The sequence below is a fragment of the Perissodus microlepis genome, chromosome 7, assembly GCF_051167445.1.
Source record: "Perissodus microlepis isolate ML-2025 ecotype Zambia chromosome 7, ASM5116744v1, whole genome shotgun sequence".
NCBI classification, from domain to species: Eukaryota; Metazoa; Chordata; class Actinopteri; order Cichliformes; family Cichlidae; genus Perissodus; species Perissodus microlepis.
In genome coordinates this window covers 52,920,242-52,946,029 of record NC_140467.1, presented here as the reverse complement: position 1 = coordinate 52,946,029, position 25,788 = coordinate 52,920,242, and the positions used below count along the sequence as shown (strand labels likewise).

Below are 25,788 nucleotides of genomic sequence, written 5' to 3'. Positions count from 1 at the left end.
AGCACTTTGGCTACCTCTGGTTTTAAATGTGCTATACAAATAAAGTTGTATTGTATTGTATTGTCTTTCATGTTAAACTGAAGGCTATGAAAAGATTTTCATGCCTTTGAACAGCGTGAGTAGTTAAACATATTTTAGTAATAATTAGTAACTATGAACTAGTGGCCCAGAGAAAATTAGCTAGATGCTCCACAGAAGGTGCCCTGAGGGCTAAATAAATACACATACAGCAACAAGAAGTAATCTTTTATTATGGCAAATGAAAAAAGAACTGTTTCTGTAAATGTATCCTGAAACACCTTGATCATAGTGCACCCTTTAGCGCAGTTAATGTCACATAAGGTTAATTTTAGGCTTGTCTCAATCAAACCTTAATTACATACAGTATCAACACAAACACGTGGCTCATGTTACACACAAACTTGACATGCCCTGTTCATCCGAGCTGAAACAGGAAGAACAGGAAGAAAAATTCCTCCAAATATTGCACAAAATGGCAAAAGTTGTTTATAAAATTGCCCTGGTGAGCATGACTGATCTGATAAAAAATAATTTAAAACAATGTCTGAACTTTTTTTTGTTTTAAAATCAAGTACTTGGGATTAAGCACACAGAGAAAAACTTTATAGATACGCTTTACAGGAACATGGCAGAGCGTGGGCGGTACGCTCTTTGGCTTTGCAAATGGATGGATGGATGACAGGAAGCAGTCTGTACAGCAGAGAGGTCAGGGAAAACCAAACACACTTACAGGAACTCACACCATAAAATCACAGCTGAGTTAAATCAGCTGCTTCATCAGCACTGACCTCCTTACGGCCTTCACCTCTCTGAGGACCAATCAGTGAAATAGCACATGTTATGCGTCTATAGCGCCCGAGGCCTCTTGGGGGTGATTTGTTTGCTAGCTTGTTCCTCTTCCTGGAGAGCACAACGGAAAGACTTGACTTTATCTGGAAGAGGAGAGAATATCACACAGAAGGCACTATTTAAATGATGATCTTTGTCTTTCAGGATAACATGAAATCACGTCACTCATACAAAATTTGATACACCAGTGGAAGCTTTTTTTAAATATTGTGAAATATTCTGTAGCAAAATGTGAATTTTATAAAAAGTGAAGGTGAAATGATAGGATAAGAGCAGAAACTGGTGAAGAATAGGAAATAAAGATTTATCTCTCTCCTATCATCATGGATAATCCTTCTGCTGGACAATTGTGTTGTCTTTGTTGGGTCTCTTGTATTTTCATATAATTCGTAGCTTAACTTCTTTCTTTCATATAATTAGCTATTTGCTCATCAATACTGACCTTGATTGAAGTATCAGATTTTTAAATCACCAAATATGGGTATAGTTCTTAAAAATCCTATATGAATATCGCCCCTATATGGGGCGATTGTGGCTCAAGAGTTGGGAGTTCGCCTTGTAATCGGAAGGTTGCCGGTTCGAGCCCCGGCTTGTGTCGTTGTGTCCTTGGATGAGACACTTCACCCGTTGCCTACTGGTGGTGGTCAGAGGGCCCGGTGGCGCCAGTGTCCGGCAGCCTCGCCTCTGTCAGTGCGCCCCAGGGCAGCTGTGGCTACAATGTAGCTTGCCATCACCAGTGTGTGAATGGGTGGATGACTGGTTGTCTAAAGCGCTTTGGGGTCCTTAGGGACTAGTAAAAGCGCTATACAAATACAGGCCATTTACCATATGAATAAGTGTAAAACTTATTTGAGTTGTTTGCACAAAACACATTTTGAGTTGTACAACTGAAAATGTGAAGATATATTTTAATTTTACTTGCAAGTTTGTTGATGGAAATGGCACACTATCATAGAAACTGCTTAGCACTCTTGCACTGTAATGCGTTAGTTTGGATTGAAGCTTACGCACTGAAACACAGCACAATAATACAAACCAGCCAATATACACATCAAGGCTGCAGTAGATGAAAAATCCTGTGTTTTGTGAGATAAAATTGCTGTTTCTGAGTCTGGTGGAGAGTAACAGATTCATTTCCTTGTGGGAAAGAACTGCTGGCAGAGGAAATGTTTTAAATGTAGCTTAATATATAACATAATATCGGTACATTGCTTTTATTACTGTGGCAGCTGGTAGTTGTTTGTTAACGGTGTGTCTGTTGCCATCTACAGTTATTCATTTATCAGACTAACTTGTAGAATTGATACTTTCTTAATGCAAAGAGGCTGAAAATTTGGAAACTGCACGATGTTTACCTCTTAGCTCAGTAAGAATGTCTATCTTCTGGTCCAGGATTTGTTCTAACTGAGTTGCATATGATTCAACATCATAGTCCACCTCCTCTGTCATTTCCAGAAGCACCTTCTCATCCTCCAAGCACCGGATCGACTCCTGTAAGGGAAAAAGATGCAGCTGAGTTGGGCTATGTGGTTTTAAATTCATATTGCCTATGAATGCAAAAGTGGGTCAAAGTTGTGTTATGGCACGTGGTTCCTCTTTATAAAAATATGGCAAATTCTATGGTATTTACTGTAAATTACTGCACTAAAGATAAGATAAGATAACCTTTATTAGTCCCACATGTGGGAAATTTGTTTTGTCACAGCAGGAAGTGGACAGTGCAAAAGTTATATGGCAAAAATTAGAATACAATAAAAATAAAATACTGTACACAACTGTACAGAATAGAATAAAATAAAATACTATATACAGTAGAATAAATAGAATAAAATATACAATAGGATAAAAATAGAATACAAATACTTAATACAACTTTGTCAGATAAAGAGTATTGCACTTAGTGTTATTGCACATGTGTGGATGTGTGTGTTTGATCAGTTGGAGTCCACTGACAGCAGTGGGGAGGAAAGACCTGCGAAATCTCTCCGTCCCACACCGTGGGTGCCGCAGTCTGCCACTGAAGGAGCTGCTCAGTGCTGTCAGAGTTTCCTGCATGGGGTGGGAGATGTTGTCCAACAGGGATGACAGCTTAGCCACCATTCCCCTATCACTTCCCACCTCCACTGGGTCCAGAGGGCATCCTAGAACAGAGCTGGCCCTTCTGATCAGCCTGTTCAGTCTCTTCCTGTCCCCGGCAGAGCTGTTGCCACCCCAGCAGACCACACTGTAAAAGATAGCTGAGGCCACCACAGAGTCATAGAAGGTCTTCAGGAGTGGGCCCTCCACTCCAAATGACCTGAGTCTCTGCAGCAGGTACAGTCTGCTCTGCCCTTTCCTGTAGAGGGCTTCTGAATTATGAGTCCAGTCCAGTTTGTTGTTCAGATGAACACCAAGGTACCTGTAGCAGTCCACAGCCTCAATGTCCATACCTTGGATGTTCAGTGGTTGCAGTGGAGGATGTTTGTGCCTGCGGAAGTCGACCACCAGCTCCTTGGTTTTACTGGTGTTGATGTGGAGGTAGTTCAGCTGACACCAGTCCACAAAGTCTTGGGTCAGTCCTCTGTACACCTTGTCGTCCCCATCAGTGATGAGGCCGACTACTGCAGAGTCATCATAGAACTTCTGCAGGAAGCACTGGGTGGAATTGTGGGAGAAGTCTGCAGTGTAGATGGTGAAGAGGAACGGAGTCAGAACCGTTCCCTGTGGGGTCCCTGTACTGCAGACGACCCTGTCCGACACACAGCCCTGAGTTCTCATATACTGTGGTCGGTCGGCGAGGTAGTCCAGTATCCAGGTAGTGAGGTGATGGTCCACTCCAGAGTTCTCCAGCTTGTCCTTCAGGACCGAGGGAAGAATAGTGTTGAAGGCACTGGAGAAATCAAAGAACATGATTCTCACAGTGCTTCCAGCGGTCTCCAGGTGAGCGAGGGAGCGATGTAGGAGGTGAATGACGGCATCATCCGCTCCAATGCCAGGCTGGTAGGCAAACTGAAGTGGGTCCAGTGATGAGCTCACCAGTTGCCGAAGCTGAGCCAGGACCAGCCGCTCCAGGGTCTTCATCAGGTGGGATGTCAGAGCCACCGGCCTGTAGCTGTTGAGGTCCTTGGGGCGTGAAGTCTTTGGCACTCGCATAAGCTGTTATCGCGATAACATGCGAGAATTCCCGGGGCAGGTAATACGGACGCATGCTAACAGCTAACAGCTCAATGTCTCTGCTGCAGAGTTGTTCTTTCACAGTGATGTGCCCAGGGTTACACCATCTGTCATTCACAAACACTGCCAGTCCCCCTCCTTTCCTCTTACCGCTGTCTCTCGTCCTGTCCGCTCGCAGCAGCTGGAATCCCGGTAGTGTCACGCTTGTGTCCGGAGTTAGCGGTGTTAGCCACGACTCCGTTAGCATCATGATGCTACATTGCCGGTACTCCCTCTGTGACCAGGATAGCGACGTGGGCAAAGATCTTACGTTTCCAATAATTACAGAAGGAAGAGATGGTCGATAACGTCTCCTTCTCGGGCGATGGCGCTCCTTCCCAGCACGACACCCCCGTCTTTTCTTCCTCAACTCGCTGGGAATGTCGATGTAGCTTTAAACAGGTTAAAGCTATCAACAAAGGACTTCATGGAAGGACTTCATACATCTATGTATTTTGTTGAACAGATAACAGAATAAAGAATGACAAACTTCTGGTGACCAAAGAAAAGCAGGATGCTTGTTGAGTCAAACACTTCTGGGAAACACTGACCAGCACATACAATTTTGAGCAACAAGAAGCACTGGGAGCTCTTCAAGTAGAAGAAGGCACCATATCTCAACATGAAGTCTGTTTGGCGATGAAAGCTCAAAAATCAAACAAACCAGCCGGCATGGATGAAATCCAATCAGAATTGCTGAAATATGGAGGGCCGATTGTTACAAATGTGCTCACAAAACTGTTCAATGAATGTTGGTGAATGGAGGCCGTCCCCGAAAACTGTCAGAAAGGCGTCATCCTCAAACTACCAAAGGAGGGCAACATGATGGAGTACACAAACTGGTGTGGAATCACCCTACTCTCGGTCAAAGGAAAGGCCTTCTTCACCATGCTACTCTACCAACTTAAAGGCGCTGCCGACCAACGCCTCTGCGAAGAACAGGCGGGCTTTCGACGTGGATGATCATGCACTGACCAAATATTCACCCTCAGGAACATCATCGAACAGTTAGCGTTCAATGATGTGTGTTAATTGAGAGCGATCACTCTCAATAAACTTCATCGACTTCAAAAAAGCCTTTGATAGCATTCACAGAGATTTGCTTTGGAGCATCCTCCACCTGTACGGTGTCCCGCGAAAATACATCTCAATCTTCAAGTCACTCTACTGCCACCCCAACTGCTCCATCAAGATGAACACGGGCCACACCGATCTCTTCACCATTGAGACTGGTGTCAGGCAAGGACGCATCCTCTCGCCCTTCCTGTTCCTAATGGCCCTCAACTTCATGAAGAAAGCCCTGGTCAGGCCAGATGCAGGCATCACCTTGGACGGGATCAGTTGACTTACCAACCTTGATTTTGCAGATGACTGGTGGAAGATGGACACCACCTCCAGCATCCAACGTCGAACCTGGCTGGAAAAAGTTGGACTTTGCATCCGTGCAGAAAAATCAAAAATCATGCACATTAGCAACCAGGCCGGTATGCCTAAGATCAAGATCGGTGGGCAAGAACTCGAGGTGGTTGAGAGGTTTGCATACCTTGGCAGCGTCATTGGCTGGGACGGAGATTGAGAGACTCATTTCAAGAGCCGCACTGGCAAAGCCTCGGCGGTATTCCAACAAATGTGAAATATCTGGTCATCTGCCTCCATCTCAATCAACATCAAGGTTCATTAGTACGCCTCAACCATCATCCCAATGGAAATCTATGCATCTGAAAGGTGTAAAGCGTCGGCCAGTATTACCAGGAAGGTGGACGTCTTCCACCAGTGCTGCCTTTGAAGGATAATGAAGATCCGATACTTTGATCATGTCACCAATGAGTAGGTGCTACGATGAAGCAACCGTCCTCACCTCAGCGTGATTATCGCATGCTGCCGTCAAAAACTTGCCAGGCACATCATTCGCATGGATGACAGCCAAACAAAACATTCAGATGGGTTCCACCTGGAGGTTGTGGCAGGGGATGGCCATGGCTGACCTGGCACCGGACCTTCCATTATGACCTCAAAGCCCTTTGCATTGCTTGGGATGAAGGTGAAGAGCTTGCTGGAAATCGTAATCGATGGAGAGACCTTGTCGCCCAATACGCTCGATAGTTTGGGTGGACGGAGGTCTGGCAAAGGTAAAGCCTCTTGAGAAAATAGGGTAGATGAATTCCAGTGCTAGCTGTGAACTGTTGCTTAGGATATCACATTTTTAAAACTAAAGCTTTACCCATTATAATACACGATTTAGCATTGTTCAGAAACAATCTGTATCTATACTAACATGCCTCAAAACAAATGATCAATCAGGTATGTGGGGCTAGGCATAGCAATTAGCTACAATTGGTTATTAATTTCCTATTATTTTTAGCTGTAAATGGAAAAACAGAAATATTCTGGCCTACTGTACCTGAAAAACAGCCCTGTGATCCTCTAGCACCTGCTCCTCCATTTCTACCAGCTGAGAGACAGCTTCATGGAAAGTGAAGAGCTGCGGGGAAACCTCTTCCTCCTACAATAAACAAAGCCAGTGCTGTGATTATGAATTTAAAACTGCAGGAAATATATGCAAATTTAAACTAAAAACAATTATGCTAGATAAATTCCAAGAAATAAAAATAATGTACCAAAACCCACAGGTACTTCATTTACTTCTTTTATTAAATCCTAATGTTATTCAATATTCAGCCATGACCTTTTTCCAGATGAGGCACCATCAGCCACAATGTGAATGAGGGTTATGACATAAAAGTTAAAAAATAAAGTGACTGCAGAGGAAGGCAAGATCTATTGTTTATTTTGTTGAAACTGTAGTTTTATATGGAAAGTAACTGTGCAAGAACCTGCAAGCAGACTTGGTGCTGAATTGAACTGTGAATGTGGCAGGGAGCTAGAGTAAAGATATGAGAAGGTAGGAGGTATTTTGAATATTATTGTTGTCTATGGGCCACATTTGTGGAATAATGCAAGTTATCATCTGGCTCAGCAGTTCCCAGCCGACTGAAGTCAGTTTGTGGAAACCTAGCATCTATATTTTTCACACGGAGCTGCTGTGGGTTCAGATGTTCTCTGTCACGGTAGCGTGTGTGGGCAGCAGATGTTCTTACATTCTGTTCACAGAGCAGCTTCAGATCATCTCTCTGTGGAGAGCTCCCCACTCCCCACTGAGCCTCCAGCACCTCCAGCTGCGTGATGTGTCCTCCCTGATGGCTCTCCATCATGGCTGCCGCAGGGTCCACTGTGAGCTCCTTCACCCTGACAACACATCAGCACTATAGGTAAACCAACAGTATGACAACTGCAAACAACTGCAGAGGTGAGCTACAACGGTGTGTAGCTGTATATGAGAAATATACAAACGTGTCGCGTCGGTGACAAGTGGTTCAACATGCCAAGAAAGCAGTGATGAATACTGTGAGTTATGAGAAAGAAACATGAAGATGAAGATGATGACGAAGAACTTCATGCAGGCTTTGGGAACTCACGTCTGGAAAACAAGTCAAGTCAACAAATGACTGATGAAAGAAAGCCTAAAGAACAAAGAAAACCAAAAAGTTTACACTTCTGCTGAATTTGGGATTTAGAGATGGAACAAAGTGGGGCACATGCATCATGATAGGTGACACAAAACTAAAATATATTGAATAGATTGGATGATACTGGTAAGGCGATGTAGTGATTTCTTTTTTACTTTTTGCCAACAAATCTTACAGAAAGATCAGAACCCAGAGGAGGCAGTTGTCAAATGGTATGCTGAATGGAAAGATCAGGATGCGGTGTAATTTTTTTATTTTTTTTTGCCAGCCATAAATTATTGTAGCACATAATTTTATAAATGAATTGTTAACGTACTCTTCATTTTAGATCAGTTTTATTAACGGTTTCCTGAAGATGCTTTATATTTTAAGGTAAAAGCCCACAGCAACACTGAGAGAACCCCAATGCCCTATGAGCAGCTTTGTTGAGGATCGCTCCTTTAACAGGAAGGTTATATGTGTTGTTAATTGACAGAAAATGCCCCCCCTTTTTTTTTTTTACTGTGAACCCATTATAAAAAATTGAAATTTCTATAGATAGTGAAAGAACAGGATCTTTTCTGTCATTTAACAGTTTATCAGTTGCGTCATTACATTGGTGCAGTATAAATGGCCATTAGGGAAGGTTGTGCTGGGCCAATGTCTGCCCCCACGCCCTATATTTGATACTGCTGCTTTAGTGAATAATTATTTGCACTACGAAGACATGTATGTGGGTTTAAAACACAATATATAATGTAATACTTCATAGAAAAGTACAATTGTTATTGTTTTTTTTCTTCAAAAGGATTTGTTGACAAAAATAAAATAAGACTAACAACAAAAGTGAATGACTTAACCTTCTAGGACCTGGCGTCCACATATGTGGACATCACATTTTGGGTTATTTAGACCAAAATACTCAATTTTGCTCTACAAGGGCCTGATATCCACTTACGAGGACATTATACAGCTACTGTTCTATCAAAATTTTAAACGAATATCCCCATATGTGGTTCTTATTTTTCTTAAAAACAAAAATAAGGTAAAAAAAAAATAATAAAAAAATCTGGTAATTCTTTGTTTTTACATTCATAGGGCCCCAATCAGCCCAAATATCAAAGAGAAACTAAAAATGCATTCTGTGGAAGAGTTTGGGTCTTAGGAGGTTAAAGCAATAAAAAAAACATTGTAAATAATAAGTAAAGTGAGGCAGACAGTGAATGAACTCATTTTAACCTTGGTTCACATGCCAGCTAAACTGAATTTAATTCAGTTTTATTTATATAATGCCAAATCACAACAACAGTTGTCTCAAGGCACTTTATCTTGTAAGGTAAAGACCCTACAATAATGATTACATCATGATTATGGTGACTGATGATGTTATGATGTTAGGACCCTCAATGATCCTTTTGGAAACAGACACAAAGCGGCTGCCTGGGTTCATGTGAAATGCCAATACGGGGGTAACTAATTGTGCAGGACACTGTTAAGAGACATAGCAAAATGATCATACTCATAGGTAGGGGAGAGCTCAGAGCGACCTCCTCCACCCCCACTCTGGGAGAAGGGAATGTCTGAGGGACTTATCCCAAATTCCTTTACTCTGGGAAAAAAATAAAAAGCATGACAGGGGAGAGAAACACACATCAACATGTGGAGGCAGGAGAGGGTCATGTTATGTTATGTAGTCTTTTCTATTTTACATTTTTATAAATTCATTCAACAGAGGAGAAAGACAAACGGAGCACACAGATAACTAAGAATATTCCTCACAATAAGTCAACATTTTCAAGAAAAATGAGATGACAAGATGCGTGTAATCTGGCTTTATGTTTCATGCAAACTCCTCAAACACAAAATTTTAAATAATTCTCTATACTGTTACAATGGTGAATGTGCTTAATAAACAAATTTAATAAACAACTTCTGTTTGTGATAGGCAGCCAATCAGAAGAAAGCTGGCTTAAAGTGAGAGAAGTTGAAGTTGAATTGAATTTTTTGACAGTTGAATCTTGTATAATAGATAAAACTATGGAACTTGAAATCAGTATAACAGGTCCACTTTAGAACTTTATGTTGATGCTTTTGACAAAGACTGAAAGTCAGGTTAGTTAGTGGAAAGTGAAGGTGTATAAATTTGAAATTATAACTCAATGTGCATTCATCTTAATGTTATATCTGAAAACCTTTTTTTGCCTTTCAGTAGAATCTTTCCTACCTGTTGGCATATCTCAATGTGTTCAGTGTGTTTTCACAAGATGCCATCCCAGGAGAGATGGTTGCAATCTGTAAAAAGATGAGAGAGGGATTTACCAAAACTGCAACCAAATCTGTAATCACTTTCTATTGTGTGTCTGTCTATAGTGGGTACATGTTGTTTTCTTACCATGCATGTTCTGGAGTTTTCTCCTATGAACGAGTCCCGCAGCACTTGGGTTAACTTGCTGGCTCTAAATGGAGTGTGTGGTTTGTTTCTGCCCAGGGCTCGAATACACTCCTGCAAACATACACCATGCCCAATTATGCAAAAAAATCTGGCTAACTAATTATAGTCATTTTTAAAAATAATTTTTAAGGAGAACTAGGAAATATTTACTATTTTTCTTTTCTCACATGATTTGCTGTTTCAAGTCAATTGAATATATCTGGGTTTTCTCGAGATTGCCTGCCTCCATCTCCTCCTTTCCTGTAGAATCTTCCAAGAATCTTCTTTGCTGTCTTAAAGGTTTTTTTTTATTTTATTTTATTTTTTTTATATCTATAGCCTATTTGTTGCATTTTCCTTGACGGATGTTCTTCTGATTATACAGCAGCAAAATGCCCCTGAAAGATATTCTTGATCCCTTTTTTCCTCCTGCCTGCTGTCTTCACATCCATTGCTTCATATATCCACTATCCCTCCTCTGACATGTCCAAAAACCCCACCCCTCAAAGCTGCTCAACCAGAGCACCTTATTAAATCCTGTCCAATCTGCTTACTCCTACAAAGATCTTAGCATCTTCAACTCTGCCACCTCCAACTTGGCCTCCTGTCAGTGCCACTGTGTCCAAACCATACATCATACCAAGTCTCACTACCACCTTACCTTTCACTCTTGCTGCTATTCTTCTGTCACAAATTACCCCTGACAGTTGTCTCCATCAACTTCATCAACTTCACCTTGCCTGCACTCGCTTCACCTCTCTTGTGAGGTGAAGCGAGTGCAGGCTGTCTCCGTAGCGATCGGTGAGTGGGAATAGTCGGTGTAAGAATCCAAGTTAATCGTCTTAATATTAAATCAATCGAAAGTATCCGTAACATTTTCTTTCTGTTTGCAGCATCCCCTCGTCGACATGAGAGCTAAGTGGCGAAAGAAGCGCATGCGCAGGCTGAAGCGCAAAAGGAGAAAGATGAGGCAGAGGTCCAAGTGAACCGTGCTCTCCGCCATGGCTGTGACGTCACATGCCGGCAACAACAACGGGACCGGTGAGCACAGCTGGAGACCCAGGACCCTCCCAAGTCAAGTCTGAGACCTGGAGCATCCACTTCTACCAGAGGCAGCAGCTGCTGGCTCACGCTTGGAGCTGTGATTGAACATCTGCTGGACGACAGCTTTTCCTCTGGGACATTCTGAACTCTTTGTTCTATTAGAAGACATAGCATACATTTTCACTGCTATGCAGATGACACCCAGCTCTATCTGTCCATGAAGCCAGATAACATACACCAATTAGTTAAACTGCAGGAATGTCTTAAAGACATAAAGACCTGGATGGCCGCTAACTTTCTGCTTCTTAATTCAGATAAAACTGAGCTTATTGTACTCGGCCCTGAAAATCTTAGAAATATGGTATCTAACCAGATTCATACTCTGGATGGCATTACCTTGGCCTCCAGTAACGCTGTGAGGAACCTTGGAGTCATTTTTGACCAGGACATGTCCTTCAACGCACATATTAAACAAATATGTAAGACTGCGTTCTTCCATTTGCGCAACATCTCTAAAATTAGAAATATCCTGTCTCAGAGTGACGCTGAAAAACTAGTTCATGCATTTATTACTTCCAGGCTGGACTACTGTAATTCATTATTATCAGGATGTCCAAAAAACTCGCTAAAAAGCCTTCAGCTAATCCAAAATGCTGCAGCAAGAGTACTGACAGGGACTAGAAGGAGAGAGCATATTTCTCCTGTTTTGGCTTCCCTTCATTGGCTTCCTGTTAAATCCAGAATTGAATTCAAAATCCTGCTCCTCACATACAAGGTCTTAAATAATCAGGCCCCATCTTATCTTAATGACCTTGTAGTACCATATCACCCTATTAGAGCACTTCGCTCTCGCTCTGCAGGCCTACTTGTTGTTCCTAGAGTATTTAAAAGTAGAATGGGAGGGAGAGCCTTCAGTTTTCAGGCCCCTCTTCTGTGGAACCAGCTTCCAGTTTGGATTCGGGAGACAGACACTATCTCTACTTTTAAGATTAGGCTTAAAACTTTCCTTTTTGCTAAAGCATATAGTTAGGGCTGGACCAGGTGACCCCGAATCCTCCCTTAGTTATGCTGCAATAGACGTAGGCTGCCGTAGGCTGATGCATTGAGTTTTTCCTTTCCAGTCACCTTTCTCACTCACTATGTATTAATAGACCTCTCTGCATTGAATCATATCTGTTATTAACCTCTGTCTCTCTTCCACAGCATGTCTTTATCCTGTCTCCCTTCTCTCACCCCAACCGGTCGCAGCAGATGGCCGCCCCTCCCTGAGCCTGGTTCTGCCGGAGGTTTCTTCCTGTTAAAAGGGAGTTTTTCCTTCCCACTGTCGCCAAAGTGCTTGCTCATAGGGGGTCATATGATTGTTGGGTTTTTCTCTGTATCTATGAAGCGCCTTGAGGCGACTTTTGTTGTGATTTGGCGCTATATAAATAAAATTGAATTGAATTGAATTCTGTACTGTCACTTTGCATGGTTAACCCCGAGTATTTGAACTCATCCACCTTCACTACCACCTCTGCTGCTTGCTTTTTCACTGTTATACCTGCCTTCCTTTACCATCAAAACTGCTCATGTCAATGTTAATTAGATTTGCAGGACATTCATGTGCTCCACCTACAGGACTTGAAAAAATGAAAACCTTCACTAGGACTTTTCTGTTGTTCTACAAAGTATAATTCTTTTTTTTAGCAAAGGTATGGTGTGCAATCATTTCACCCTGGAAAATAAACAGTTCAAAGAAATCTTTAAAATGAAAATGACATTAATACCCAAAATGAGTGTATGTAAACTTCTGAAATCACAACTATATGAGAAGCACAACACGAAAGAACAGAATATCTGTAGTACTAAAGCGAAGACCTTGAGTGCCAGCAGACTCTTGTTGATCTCTGCTCCCTCGAGGCGAGTCTGCCGGTCAGCGCTGGACGTGTCTGCCCCTCTCTCATTCCCCGCCAGGTCGATAAGAGAGAACTTTCCATGCATCTTCCCCCGCCGACGCAGGATGATCTGGAAAACAGCGTGACTCCGGGAGGAGTGAGCGTTGGCCGATGTCTGCCCAGACGTCCTGCAAGAGGCATGGTGGGGGGTGTTCAGGGGGTTCATTCAGCGGTTCTCCAACTCAAATCTTGTTACTGTTTAGTGTTTTCACATGTCCATATGTGAAAAAAAAAACACGTTTACCTGCAGCTGTTTCCCACTTCGATGAGTTTGAGGACGTCTTCTGTGCATTTCACCTCCCTCTCCTGCAGGCCCACCACCTGCACCTGCTGCTTCCCGTCCTCCAGCACCCGTAACTTGGCTTTACGGTTTAACAGGTCAAACACCTTCAAACACAAATATGCTCAACTCACATACATCTAACAGTAGCGTTAGCAGTTTAACCTTTTCTCAGCTTCACAAAGACAGAGGACTGGACTCTGGAAAATTTCTCCTGATTTAATTTCCATTACTTGTGCTGATGGTTCTTATCCCATGTAGTATTTTCCTAGCAGCACTTCTACCATGAGAATCATTCACAGCCACTTATGCTGAGATGTGTTTAACATGGTCCCTGATCTGAGCTGCTGGTATCTGGTCAAGGCACATGAACCTCCTTTCCTAGAGCAATTCTCATTACAGCTAATTTTAATCAGAGCCGGTCCTTAAAAAAACTTTTCTGGACTACCATTTGAAGTCATTCTTGTCATAATATTAACATTTACAGCATACTTCCTCCTGAAGTAGCACCATTTAATTTCAATCCCTCACTGCTGACAAATAATACATATAACGTGCGATATCATGCCCAAATGTGATATGAATCCCAGGCTTGCACCTAGCTCTTACAGGTTCACAGTTCATCTGCTCCCCGCCAAGAAAGCGGTGCCTACTTCAGGTCAAGTTCCATGTTAGTCGCCTTAGAGCAAAGGCCCACTCATGAGCCTCCACAGGGTGTGGAGAGGGGCTCACGTTTGCATGTGAGGAGGAGGGAGATCCTGAAGTTCCTCTGTTGCTGCCCAAGAAGTGCAGTCTAAGTTATAAGCTCTCCCACTCGATTATGGAGCCTATCTCCCTGGCATGGAGCACCAAAGGTGCCTCAGGAGGCAAAACAAGACCACAACTGAGAGTATGTTCCACCTGGTGAATGCCAGTGTTCCATGCTATTTGTGTTGTTCTGAATGAACCGACTGAAAGGGAACAAAGTGTTATGTTTAATACTTCTATTGCCTGGAGAAGAGGAATGAGGTAAAACACTAGCTTGCTCTGTTGTGCAGCTGGGCTTGGTGAAGAGCAGCTATCAGACTGACTGTGATGACAGGGGTGTGTATGTGCAAGTGCGGCCGACACATATACATATATATATATATATATATATGTATATATGTATTATATATGTTCAGGGAACAGAAGTTATAAACATAACAATTTGTTTTCCAGTGACTGAGGTACCCGTCTGCTACAGAGAATCAAGCACATTGGCATAAACAGTTAAATATAAATATGTGGTATTTTTGAAGTAAATTGAGGTAAATGTCTCATCCTTCATCGTGACTCTATTCATCAATTATTTAACCTTTTTTTTTTATTATATATTAACATACAGCTTAAATGATCAGTGATGATAACACACTTACCTTCCCACTGTAAATTTCAAAAAATGTGGCAAAAACTTGCAGGTCCAGCTTCTTATAATTTGGCTTCTTTAACATGAGAAAAACGTCTCTGGCTGCAGGGAGAGAATGACACACCTAAATGAGAGAGACCAGCAATAATAATGATAATAATAATAATCAGTAAAGCAGAAACTAACCAGACAGTGCATAGATCCCTTTGGAGCAGTCCTGGTTCTTTCCTGAGAAGTCCCCTCCCATTGTCTAAAAGGAGACATGAGTTAGAATTTGAGAAGTTTGGTTTTATGACACTAAAACCAAACTTCTCAAATCAAAGTCAAAAACTCACATGTGTTTTTCCACTTCCAGTTTGTCCGTATGCAAAGCACGTCGCCATTCCCCTCTCAAAAATGGTCTCAACCAGCGGCTGAGCAGTGAACCTGCAGGGTGGAGTGTTTATTGGCAGCAGAATATTTGACTCAAGTGCTACAGCATGAAGAAAAAAGAAAAAACAGTGTACCTGTAAACCATTTCATTGGTGGAGTTCTCATCAAAGGCATAGTCGAATCGGAAGGTCTGGTTCTCCAGGTAGCGGGTCAAGTCAACTTTCTGCTTGGGCTCATGGACCATTACAACGTCCTTACTGGGAATGGTGATCACATCCAGATCCTTTGTTGATAACTCTGAAGAGACACAGTCATTGTTATAGACATTTTCTATTTATGGCCAAACACAGGCTACAAAGATGTACAAGGGCAAGGACAAGCAGCAGTCTATAGACATCCCTGTTACTTGTTTTTAATTAATCGACATTCAGAGATTTTTAGAAATAATATTTAAAATGGACATAATTGGCACCACAACAGAAGAAATGACCCATGAGTGTCCAAAATCAGGCAGATCTGATTGGTATAGTGGATGTAAACAATAAAAAACTTTTAGGGAGGCTTTCCACCTCCTCACAGGGGTCATCTCTCCAATTCTAAACTACTTTTATTAGCTGTCTGAGCTTGAACACAGGCTTCACAGTTTCTCTGAATACAGCTGCTACATAAATATGCTCTTACCTTTTTTGTTGAGGGGACGTGCACGAACGCACACGCATATCCTGTGCTCCTCAATCTGAAACATGAGAAGACATGAATAAATAGTGCGGTTCACACCTTTGTACTGGCCATATGACCTCCTCGTTCCTCCTTTCTTCCAACATTCTCAGGTACCTCTCTCTCTACTGACTCCTTCTGACCAGCAGATCTAAATTGGACTCACCAGATCGTTTGTGGTTAAAGGTCTGTAGTCCAGACTGGCTCTGAAGTCTCTGATCATACACATAATCTCATAGTTTGGTAAATTAACGTCCACCTCCTGCAGTGGCACAGAAAACAAAAGTATTGATCACATAATGACAAAGACAATAAAAACATTCAGGAAGCATTTCAATTATTCGTGAATTAATTAATTCAAAATCAACATCCTAACATTTTGAGTGACACGTCACGTACTTTTAAGTCTTTTGTCTAAATCAGCCGATTAGAAGCTACTTTCAGCCTGCGAATACTTTTTGTATCCAGACAGTGCTCTCTAAAATGATGCTAAGTTTGGTAGATCACGTTTTGATTTTTAGTTCCAACTAACTATATGTTTTAACTCTAGGGCCACCTGCTCAGAACACTGTGAACCGAACACAGCTGCAATAATCAAAAGAAAAAAACTGAAGCATCTGATTCCTTTAAAAGTTTGTGTTGTTTCAGTTGTTTTCAGAATTTAAACGTTTTTATTAAATGCTACATGAGCTGACTGATTAATTAAAACAGTGCTTATTAAATCTTCTCACAGTTTCAGTTAATATAACTTGATGAGTAATGTTTCTTTTGCTTTGTTTTTTTGGAGTATAATTATCCATGTTTTTTTTTTCTTTTTCATTTCACTCATATTGTCACAGTTTTGCTTATTTAACATGAGGTTAAATTTAAAAAACCTGATTAATGGTTCTGTGAGCATAATGGAAGAGAACCTCTGAGGATGACAGTGCATGCATTATAGTTTCAATAATTTGCTACTGCAAATCTGGAACATTACCAGCACACTGTGAAAGACTACAGCAGACACAAACAATAGAAATAAGCACAGAAAAAAGCTCAGTCCACACATCCACATTAATTAAGGTCAAAATATTCAAGCAAAAATATATACAGTATATTTAATCTTGGGTTAACAGTACAGAGTCTAGTTGTTTGTGCATAATTCTGTTGACCTTTTTTTTTTTTATAAAGAGACACAGTACAACAGTATAGTGGGTAAAACTCCTGTTGTGTGAGAGGCAGCATTATTATCCATGTCTTATAGTTATGACTATAAACCAGAACTTTCAGCATTAAGGTTTGAAAATCTGGGACTTGTGTTTGTTTGTTAGAGTGGTGGGGTTGGCTCAAATACTGAACTTTGAAGTCATTTAGATGAAAAAGTGAAGACAGTAGACATTTTGCATTTTTGCAAATTTTGGAAGTGTTACAGTACAAATAGTAAAACAGGTGGCCTCCAGGAGATGTCTTAAAAACCCTGGGAACATGTGTTGGCAGGTATGCTATAAATCAGCTTCATATCTAGAGATAATTCTCAAACAAATGGTTCTCCACTTCACACTGTGGTAATGTGTTTGTTGATGTGTGTATAATGTAAAGTACTGTAGTGTATGCTTGAGTTCTCACTTGTGCCCTCTTCTCTCTGAGCTCTTGTTGCTGAAGACGTCTCTTCTCTCTTTTCTCCTGCAGTTTCTCCACCTCCTTCACACAGTTAGATTTCCTCCGTGCTGAAAAAACAAGGAGCACAGTGGCCTAAAATATCAGCATCAAAATATATATACATATGATTACAGGCTGAAGTAACAGGGACTATTCCCTCTGATACATTAACAATTATTTTTGATGATGCTGACTCATAATGCCTTACATTTACTTTTACACACACAAAACAAGAGCTGCAGTTTTGCTGATGCTCCTACTCAGTCATCTGGCCACCACATCGACAAAACACTTCATACAACAAAAGGGAAAAAAAAGAAATAAATCAAAAGAACTGTGTGTAGCTGAGTAGTTACACTACGCTTTGTACATTTACCTAAAATCTAAATGGTTTCATAAATTTAATCAATCTTGTTCAACTTTTATTATATGTCCCACTTTCAAATCTTGAATTAAAAGTCAGTTTTTCTACTATACAGATGCATCATGCATGCATCACCTTAAATCAGTCATTCTCAATAATCAAGTGTAAAATGTACAATATCTAAAACTTTATATTATAAAGACTACATCCATTTACCCAATTCATAAGTTGTAAAAAATAATTTGTTGATAATTGTGAATGCCCCCTAACCTGGGTGTTTTTTTAATTGGCAACCAGCATTATTTTAAACGTGTTAAAAGTCCTGGAGTGTTCCTAAAACACATGGCAGTGATTTGATTGATTCAGTCCCTCAGCCCATATCTTGCCAAGCTCCATTTGTCATTCTGTGTCTGAGTTCATCTGTGTCATGATGTCGGCTCCGTTCTGCTCTTGCTTTCAGTGTATGCACATAGCCCGGTGGGCAGGTCTACAAAAAACTTGCTAGATTTAACTGATTTTTAAAGAAAATTACACTGAATATGACTTTTTAGTTACAGTATTTCGTTTTTCAGATGTTATGTTTTGAGTGCTATTTGAAGGCCTGATCTTATTTACATATTTATGGTCATTCAAACAACAGCAGAGGAAAAACTTAAACAAGTGCTGCAGTATGAAGCCACAGCGAGTGAAAGAGCCTTTGACACCCTTAGACACACAGCTGTGTGGGAGCATGACATCACTGCTACAGAGAACAACAACAGAGATGCTGGAAACTCCCTCCAGAGAATTTCAAACAGAGCCATGTGGACATGAATCCTCTCTCATATGAAGTTTCCAGACGGGGTGACTGTGTTACCGTTCTGCTGCTGTATCAGGGACTGGTTTACGGCAGGCTGGGGAACGATGGTTGGTGGGGGTGGCTCCGCAGCTTGGCTGTGCTGACTGGGACGTGCCCGGGTTGTTCCCACTGAGGCAGCTGAGGAGCACACAATCCATTGTAACTGCTCATCTCAAAACATTAAAAAGGCAGTTCACCCAAATTACACAAAGTTAAACCCAAATTCTCAGGAGAAGTGTTCACAGTGACCCTCTTAGATTTTCTGTGAAGTTTGTTCATGCCAGTGTTTCTATGCTGACTGCTTCAAACCGACTGCACAAACTTAACCATTCATTTTGTCATAACTGACAGACTCGTGAAGCAGGGGATTTTATCATTAGAAGAGTAAATACAACCAAACATGACTCTTTAATTCTAACAAAATATTACAATTTTAAATATTTAACACTGATTTTTCTTTCTTGTCAATTCAGTTAAACATTCATAAGAAAGAAATTTCAGCACACTTATTGGATGTTTCTTCCTAAATGCACACTGGGAGTCATTATTACATTCTTACAAAACCCTGTTGTATACAAATTTCTATCTTTGACTTTTACAGTTATTAATCACTTGGACTAATTCTTGTATTGGGAAAACTTTAACTCACCTTAAAAACTGACTTTAAGGTGAGTTAAAGAAGTTGTAGTGAAACTGTTCTACAGTAATTTTCGAGAAAATAACCCTCACTCACTCTGCTTCCCATAAACTCTTTTTTTTTTTACATGATCGGGCAGCACCAACTGTAACGAAGTAGAAAATGATTAAATTATAAGCTTCATATCTCAGAGCTGTTAGTGGGTCAGGTTTAAATCAAACGTACCTCTGTTCTCCCGTGGGGTATTTTCAGCCTTGGGTATTGCTGTAGTCCGTCTGGTCTATAAAGACCATAATCATTAGAGTTGAATGTAGAATGCAAGAAGGCAGTACATAAAGTATGCAAGGAAAATGTCTAAACTGACTTATAGCTTATAGCAAAAAATACAGCATAATCTCTTCAAATCAGGAATAATAGTAATATTCTGTTAAAAGGTCATGTGCAAATAGGAGTGATTGATTAATGATGTCTGGTGTTGAGAAGCAGACCTTGGGTACTTTGCTGGTTTTGGCAACATTGGAGGGAGGAACAGGAGCCTCGGGACTCTGTGGTATCTCTTCATCAGGAGCTACATCTGGATTCAGAGCAAAGACGCTCTCCAGATCAATCTAAATCAGAAAAAAGAAAGAAATTCCTTTGTTATCGTTGCAATCTTTGTTTAAGCAGGGGCTCAAGATCACCTCATCAAGTGCAACAGGGGCTGTATTTGCTGAGAACATCAATAAAGATGATCAATAACGTTTATCTTTGCAGTATGTGACTGCTTAATTTGTCGTAATATCTTTTATCAATAACATTTTTTCAATATTTGTACTCTTTTAGAAGGCTGTAATGATGTAAAGGTGAACTTAGCCTCCCAAATGAACACCCAACATAAAAAAAAGCTCAGATAATTCTGCCAATGACAAAGCTCGTTAAAATCTGCGATCTTTCTGGTTGCCAGCAGGAGGACATTCTTTAGCTTTTTAAAAAGAAGTTTGATTGCATAGAAGCCTATGGGAAAATGGCCTATGAGTTTCAGGTCTTATTGCACACATACATGAAATTATGGTCCTAATTAGATTCTAAAATGAACAATAAAGCAGGTTTTGTCTTAAAGCAAACCTACATTGTTTTTGTGAATGTAGTATTGCTAAATCTTCCAGTCTTTCCTAGTTTTGGTAAACCTTACTTATCACATCTGGTTTCAAAACATCAACATTACAATTCCAAAAAAAAGCTCACCTTTTGACATGAGGACTTTATTAAACTATGGGTCATGTGACGGTGTCTACTTCTATCTTTTTTAAGCATTTTATGCTTATACACTTGAGATACTTGTAGTGCACTGCATCGGGTACAGCAATACACCCCATATGTTACAACAGCATTATAACATGTCCAGGATAAAGCAAGTAATAAGATACTCATGTCTATTTCATTGCTTTCAGGTGTTCCAAAAAGTGATTTCCAGTGTTTCTTTGTGTTTTTCATCTCTAACATATACTGATAAATATTGTGTGGTCAGGATTCACTAAGCTGTTATGTATAAAATAAAGAAATTACCTATTTTGCAAGTATCTTCATGACTCTGTAATATTGTATCTGCTCCTTGTTTTTTATTACGATCAATCCAGTCCTTTTTGGCTACTTAAAACATCTTTACAGTACTATGTCATGTTTGTTGCAATTTCTGCTTCTCTTTTGGCCAGATCCCTCCTTAAAAAGCCATTTTTAATATGAATAAGAGTTTTTACCTTGATAAATAACGCGTATATAAAAGTCACTTTGACAAAACTGATTGCAGCATCTGACGTCTGACAGGGTTATTGTTTCTGGCTCAAAATGCTTTGATATCATTCACAAGAGATATGTTTAAGATATGTTTCACAGGTTATAGGCCAGCAACTCATTTACAACAGTTTAAATACCAGCTATCATTTTTTGGCAGACAATCACTTTTTAGTCACTTCATCAGCAACACAAATAAAACTACAGACAGGTGCCATATTTGAAAGTTAATTAAAGTTAAATAAAAGAGTTTAGGTGGAACCTCTCAGGATCTCTGACAACAATTCAGGAAGAGAATTACAAATTACAAATCACTACATTTCAGGACATAATGAATGAAACCGAGTGCAGAGGTAGATGTACCTCTTTCCCTTTGGTGTCTCCGTTCTCAATCCATTCCACTGTCACACTCTCATTGTCTTCATGCAGTGATGTGACCATCGCCTGGTGTATTCGTCCTGCAGAGAGGATACAGAAGGATGCTAGGCCTGCGCAGTGCTGGACCAGACTGTAGAGCCAATGCTCATACGGACACCAACTTATGAGCCATAAAGCTAATGTTCAATAATTAGGCCTGAGGATATTTTGTGCATTATCTTACAACAAATAAACTGATCCATCAGTCATTCAGTGTTTACAGGGAAAACTTAAACCCTAAAATAAGGATGCTGATATGCTAAATGGGTGTGGCTGATGAAAGATGATGTTGAGACTGTCAATCACACTACTGCAAGCGCTGTAGTGACTGTTGACCGGGTTCTTAGCCATCAGACAAATATTAAAATACACAGAGCAGTTTGAAAGTCGTGCGATTTTTTTACTGAGATGAAATACAGTTGGAGATGAAAGGCCCCCATCAGCCATCCATCAGCCCTGGTTAACAGGCCACCGCTGCATGGTGCATGATGCAGAGCAGACTTGTGCCTGCATCCCGTCCTCTAACCGGAGGTGTTTCGGCCATGAAGCAATGGACGGGAGGAAGGAGAGGGAGGGCGGCAGGGTAGGTGTCAACCGGACAGCAGGTGGACGGACCCGCCCGCAGCCCTGCAGTCAGGTCGACCCATTGCCGTATGTCTGCATCACTGACAGACACAGCAGCACCGTGTCAAAGACTATTTGTGTCATTTTTGAGTCTCTGACACTTCGCTCGCCGACCTTTTTATTGCGACATTCCTGTGAATGACAGTGTAGCAGCCTGCTAGCTAGCAAAAACATCCGGCTGCGTTGAGCGGTAACGTTAGCTGCTCTCATGCGGACCGGCCGGATGGAGAGCGGTGTGTCTGAATGTGCATGTGTGAGCGGAGCATGCTACGTACCGTCGCTCCGTTTTATCTCCACATAAATGCCAACGAATATCTTCCCGAACATCCCGGCCATCGCTCCCGGTATGCCGTTTATTGAGCGCTCCAGTCTAAGTTGTGTGATATTGCGGAGACTGAGGTCATTTGCGGTCTGTCAGGAGAGAAGACAGGCGGAGAAGAGCAGGTGCGCATGCGCCACTGATGTTTTCCTCTACAATTTCAACCCAATTAGTAAATAAATAAATAATAAAAACGGACTACTGTCGTTAAATTTATAACAAAAATTCACGTTGTAATCCTGTTGTTGTTAGTACAATTAACGAAATATGTAGACACTTTACTTTTATTTCCATTTTCTGTAACTTGGACATTATAATTATTATAGGGCAGAAAATTAGATTAATATATCTTATTTTTTTATTTCTTAAAAAAAAAAATCAACAATCTAAGCTCAATAAAAGCTAATAAACTTTTCGATTTTGGACTGATTCAGAACCTTAGGAGCCTGACAGGCGACATTCTGTCCTCTCCAGTTTTTTGTGACTGTGAAATAGGACAGGAATTAAGGAGTACAGCTTATACCAAAATGTGCATCTGTTTAAAATATTGTGGCAATTCTGTTCATTGTTTTTTGTGATGTTTTGTCATAGCTAAAAGAGAGAGACTGTAAATGTATATATATCACATAATTTCTTTTTAATATAACGAATTAAGATGTATTCATCCAAATTTTCCTTTATTTTTTGATGATTAAAAATTTATATATGTATATATATATATATATATATATATATATATATATATATATATATATATTTAGAAAGGTTCTGATTCAAGGGGAATAGAAATGCTTTGGTTCAATATACATAAATTATCACTGAATTATAGCAGTGTGATTGTGGTTACAATGTTTTTGTTCAGTCATGTTTATTTGCTAGTAGATAAGTATACATTTATATATGTTGCATGCATTAACTTCCATGACATATTAAAAACTGACTCTGGAGGAAGACTTATTACACAGAAGGCAAGTCTTTATTTTGACTGAGTCACAGTTCTCAGAAACGTTATCCAAACTAAATCCAAAAACTAAACACACAAACTCATAAGTAGCCCAAAGGTGTATACTAGGAATCAAACTGAACACAGCCATGATTTTTGTTGTTGTTTTTTTCCCTTGCATAAGCTGGCATGACAAATCACAAAACACCAGCTGGGAATAATGGGCCACATGATGATTGATAACAACTTTCTTTGTTAATCAGGGCTTTCTGCATCAGGTTCTGTGTGTGCTCACAGAAAAATGGGGGATTTCATGCATCTTTTGACTTATTTTCCACACAAAATGATCTCTATGTGACACCTACTCCAATTAGAGATGTCATCAGATCATCACATGTTAGTTAAAATCTATATAGGATATAAAAGTATAACAATAAAATGCAACATTTAAATTAATTAAATGAATTAATTTATCCTCTGCTAAAGGAGGTAACAAAAAACCCCACATAAACATCTTTTCTTAGTATTTGCAAAAATTCACCAATGACTTACTTGTGGGTTCTGTTATCAGTTATATCTAAATCCCCCCATCATGTTTTTAAATGACTGAATTTGTGTTTTAATTAAGCTTGTGGTACTTTCTCTCACTTTCTGTACAGTTTTTCTCAATCGCTTTGGCTCAGTTCTCACAGCAGAAAAGTCAAAGCAGTGTTGTCATTGTTTCTACACATACTTCAATACTAAAGATATTTATTACTGCGTTGATGCACTTCTCATTTGAGTCTGACAGCTCATCAAAGCAGTTTGTACTTTTGTTGTTTACAACTCTAGGTCTGTCACTTTCTTGAATACTGTCCAGCATTGCATTAGTGTTTTCAATCAAGTTACTGCAAAATTACAAGAACAATTTTACTTACAACAAATGAAAATACATACTTTCAGTCTTGTGTCACAGTTGCTCATCTAAATTTCCCTTTCTAGTATGTACTAAGAATGCCTCAGTTTCCTGTTCTTAACTGACAGGTGTGGCTCCCAGAGATGCTCTTCTGCATAGCTGGTCTGTAGTGAGTGGGGTTTTTTTTGAGTTACTGTTTCCTTCCCAAGAGCTCGAAGTAATCTGGCCATTCTCCTCTGATATCAACAAAGTGTTTTCACCCAGACAACTGTCGCTCACTGGATGTTTTCTCATATCAGCCCATTCCCTGTAAACCCTGCAGGGGATTGTGTGGGAAAGTACATCTACAGTGTCTGAAATATTCACACAAGCTGACATCAAAATCCACGCCATAAATAATTCTTCCTTATTCTGATGCTTAGTTTAAACCTCAGTTCTCAACATCTGCTGCTATGTTCTCAGATTGTACATACTTTCTTTGTCTGTTTTCGGGTAGCAGTATTTTGCTTTTCTCCATTTCATCAGTTTTGTAAAGTTTCAAATAAATCCTTTCCATTTCTTTTTTGCTGAAAACAAAGCACTCTACATCGGCCTTCATTTCTGCAGAACTCTTTCCAAAGTCAGTAGGATTTTGACAAAAAAACCCAAAAACCAAACAAACATTTTATTGACTCAGTCTTTAAAGGTCAGTGAATGGTTTTTATTCATTTACCACAGAGTTGATGTGCTTGATTGACCATTCATGTTTCAACAAAAGTAAAAAATATTTTGATCATTGGAGCATCTTTTGCACAGGTTACGCTGTGTTATGAAAAATTCCCTAACTGTTTTGAAAACTGGATTATGAGTGGCGAGAATGACTTTTCTGCTGTGAGAACTGAGTCGAATTGATTGAGTTGAAACGAATTGGTTTTAATAAAGCCTTGAGACTTTATTACTACTTGAGACCAGTAGAGGGAGCTGCTGTCTTAAAAAAGATGAGTCTCGGGTAATTATCACATAAAATGATGCCAGTTTAGGGAGCTGGAAGATTTTAGATAAGGAAAGTTGAGATTTTTTCTACCAAACTGTATTGGCATCACTAGAATATTGTATATTGTTATATACCTCAAATTATTTATCATACAATACTACTACTCTGGAGTCTGATAACCTTTGGTGTAGGGATTCATTTTTTAAAGGGCAGTACAAGCGCACCCAGAAAATGCTACCTTGCATTATAAATCATTAATAATTGAAGTGATATAATAGAATAGAATAGAATAGAATAGCTCTTTATTGTCATTGTACATGCAAAATGAAACTGGAAGAGAACAGAAGTATATTTGTATATTTCGGCAAAAAGGTTCTTAGTGCTTTTTAAAAATTAAAAGTAAATTACATGAGAGCAAAAACGCCTTAAAAGACGAGCCTTTTTAAATGTACTATTTTATGGAATTTAATTCAGTAATTAATCAACAATTTAAGATAAAAAAAAAAAAGTCAGTACTTTGTTTAAATGTTGGCACAAGTATGTAGTCAGCAGCATCTCAATTCATTTAGGCATGTAGATATGATCAAGATAACATCCTGAGGTTCAAACCGAGCATTAAAATGGTGACGGAAGGTGA

General features: G+C 40.0%; 1 protein-coding gene across 2 annotated transcripts; it reads right to left on the bottom strand.

Annotated features, from left to right (window-relative positions):
* Positions 1-231: 231 nt before the first annotated feature.
* Positions 232-22,479, bottom strand: LOC146384113 (kinesin-like protein KIF2A). Of its 2 annotated transcripts, XM_084935895.1 has the most exons (21): positions 22,297-22,479; positions 21,344-21,438; positions 19,699-19,818; positions 19,436-19,490; positions 18,592-18,711; positions 17,339-17,439; positions 15,900-15,995; positions 15,698-15,752; positions 15,151-15,313; positions 14,980-15,070; positions 14,831-14,894; positions 14,655-14,746; positions 13,222-13,364; positions 12,901-13,105; positions 9,961-10,071; positions 9,793-9,860; positions 9,088-9,177; positions 7,161-7,308; positions 6,464-6,565; positions 2,226-2,361; positions 232-953 (listed from the first exon to the last, which is right to left on the bottom strand). In XM_084935895.1, exons 1-21 carry the CDS (start codon positions 22,355-22,357, stop codon positions 868-870), a joined length of 2,202 nt encoding a protein of 733 aa, XP_084792021.1. In that variant the 5' UTR covers positions 22,358-22,479; the 3' UTR covers positions 232-867. The 2 variants fall into 2 exon arrangements, with proteins under 2 accessions (XP_084792021.1, XP_084792022.1); XM_084935896.1 differs by lacking the exon at positions 9,088-9,177.
* Between the last annotated feature and the right edge of the window lie 3,309 nt (positions 22,480-25,788).

Bases quoted from the DNA above. Each gene is read 5' to 3' on its own strand.
- LOC146384113 (XM_084935895.1), bottom strand. From the start codon at position 22,357: ATGGCCGGGATGTTCGGGAAGATATTCGTTGGCATTTATGTGGAGATA. The intron at 18,712-19,435 runs GTACGTTTGATT...TGTGCTCCTCAG, and splicing joins TACCCCACGGGAGAACAGAG to CTGCCTCAGTGGGAACAACC. The intron at 13,365-14,654 runs GTAAGTGTGTTA...TTGTGTTTGAAG, and splicing joins TTGAAATTTACAGTGGGAAG to GTGTTTGACCTGTTAAACCG.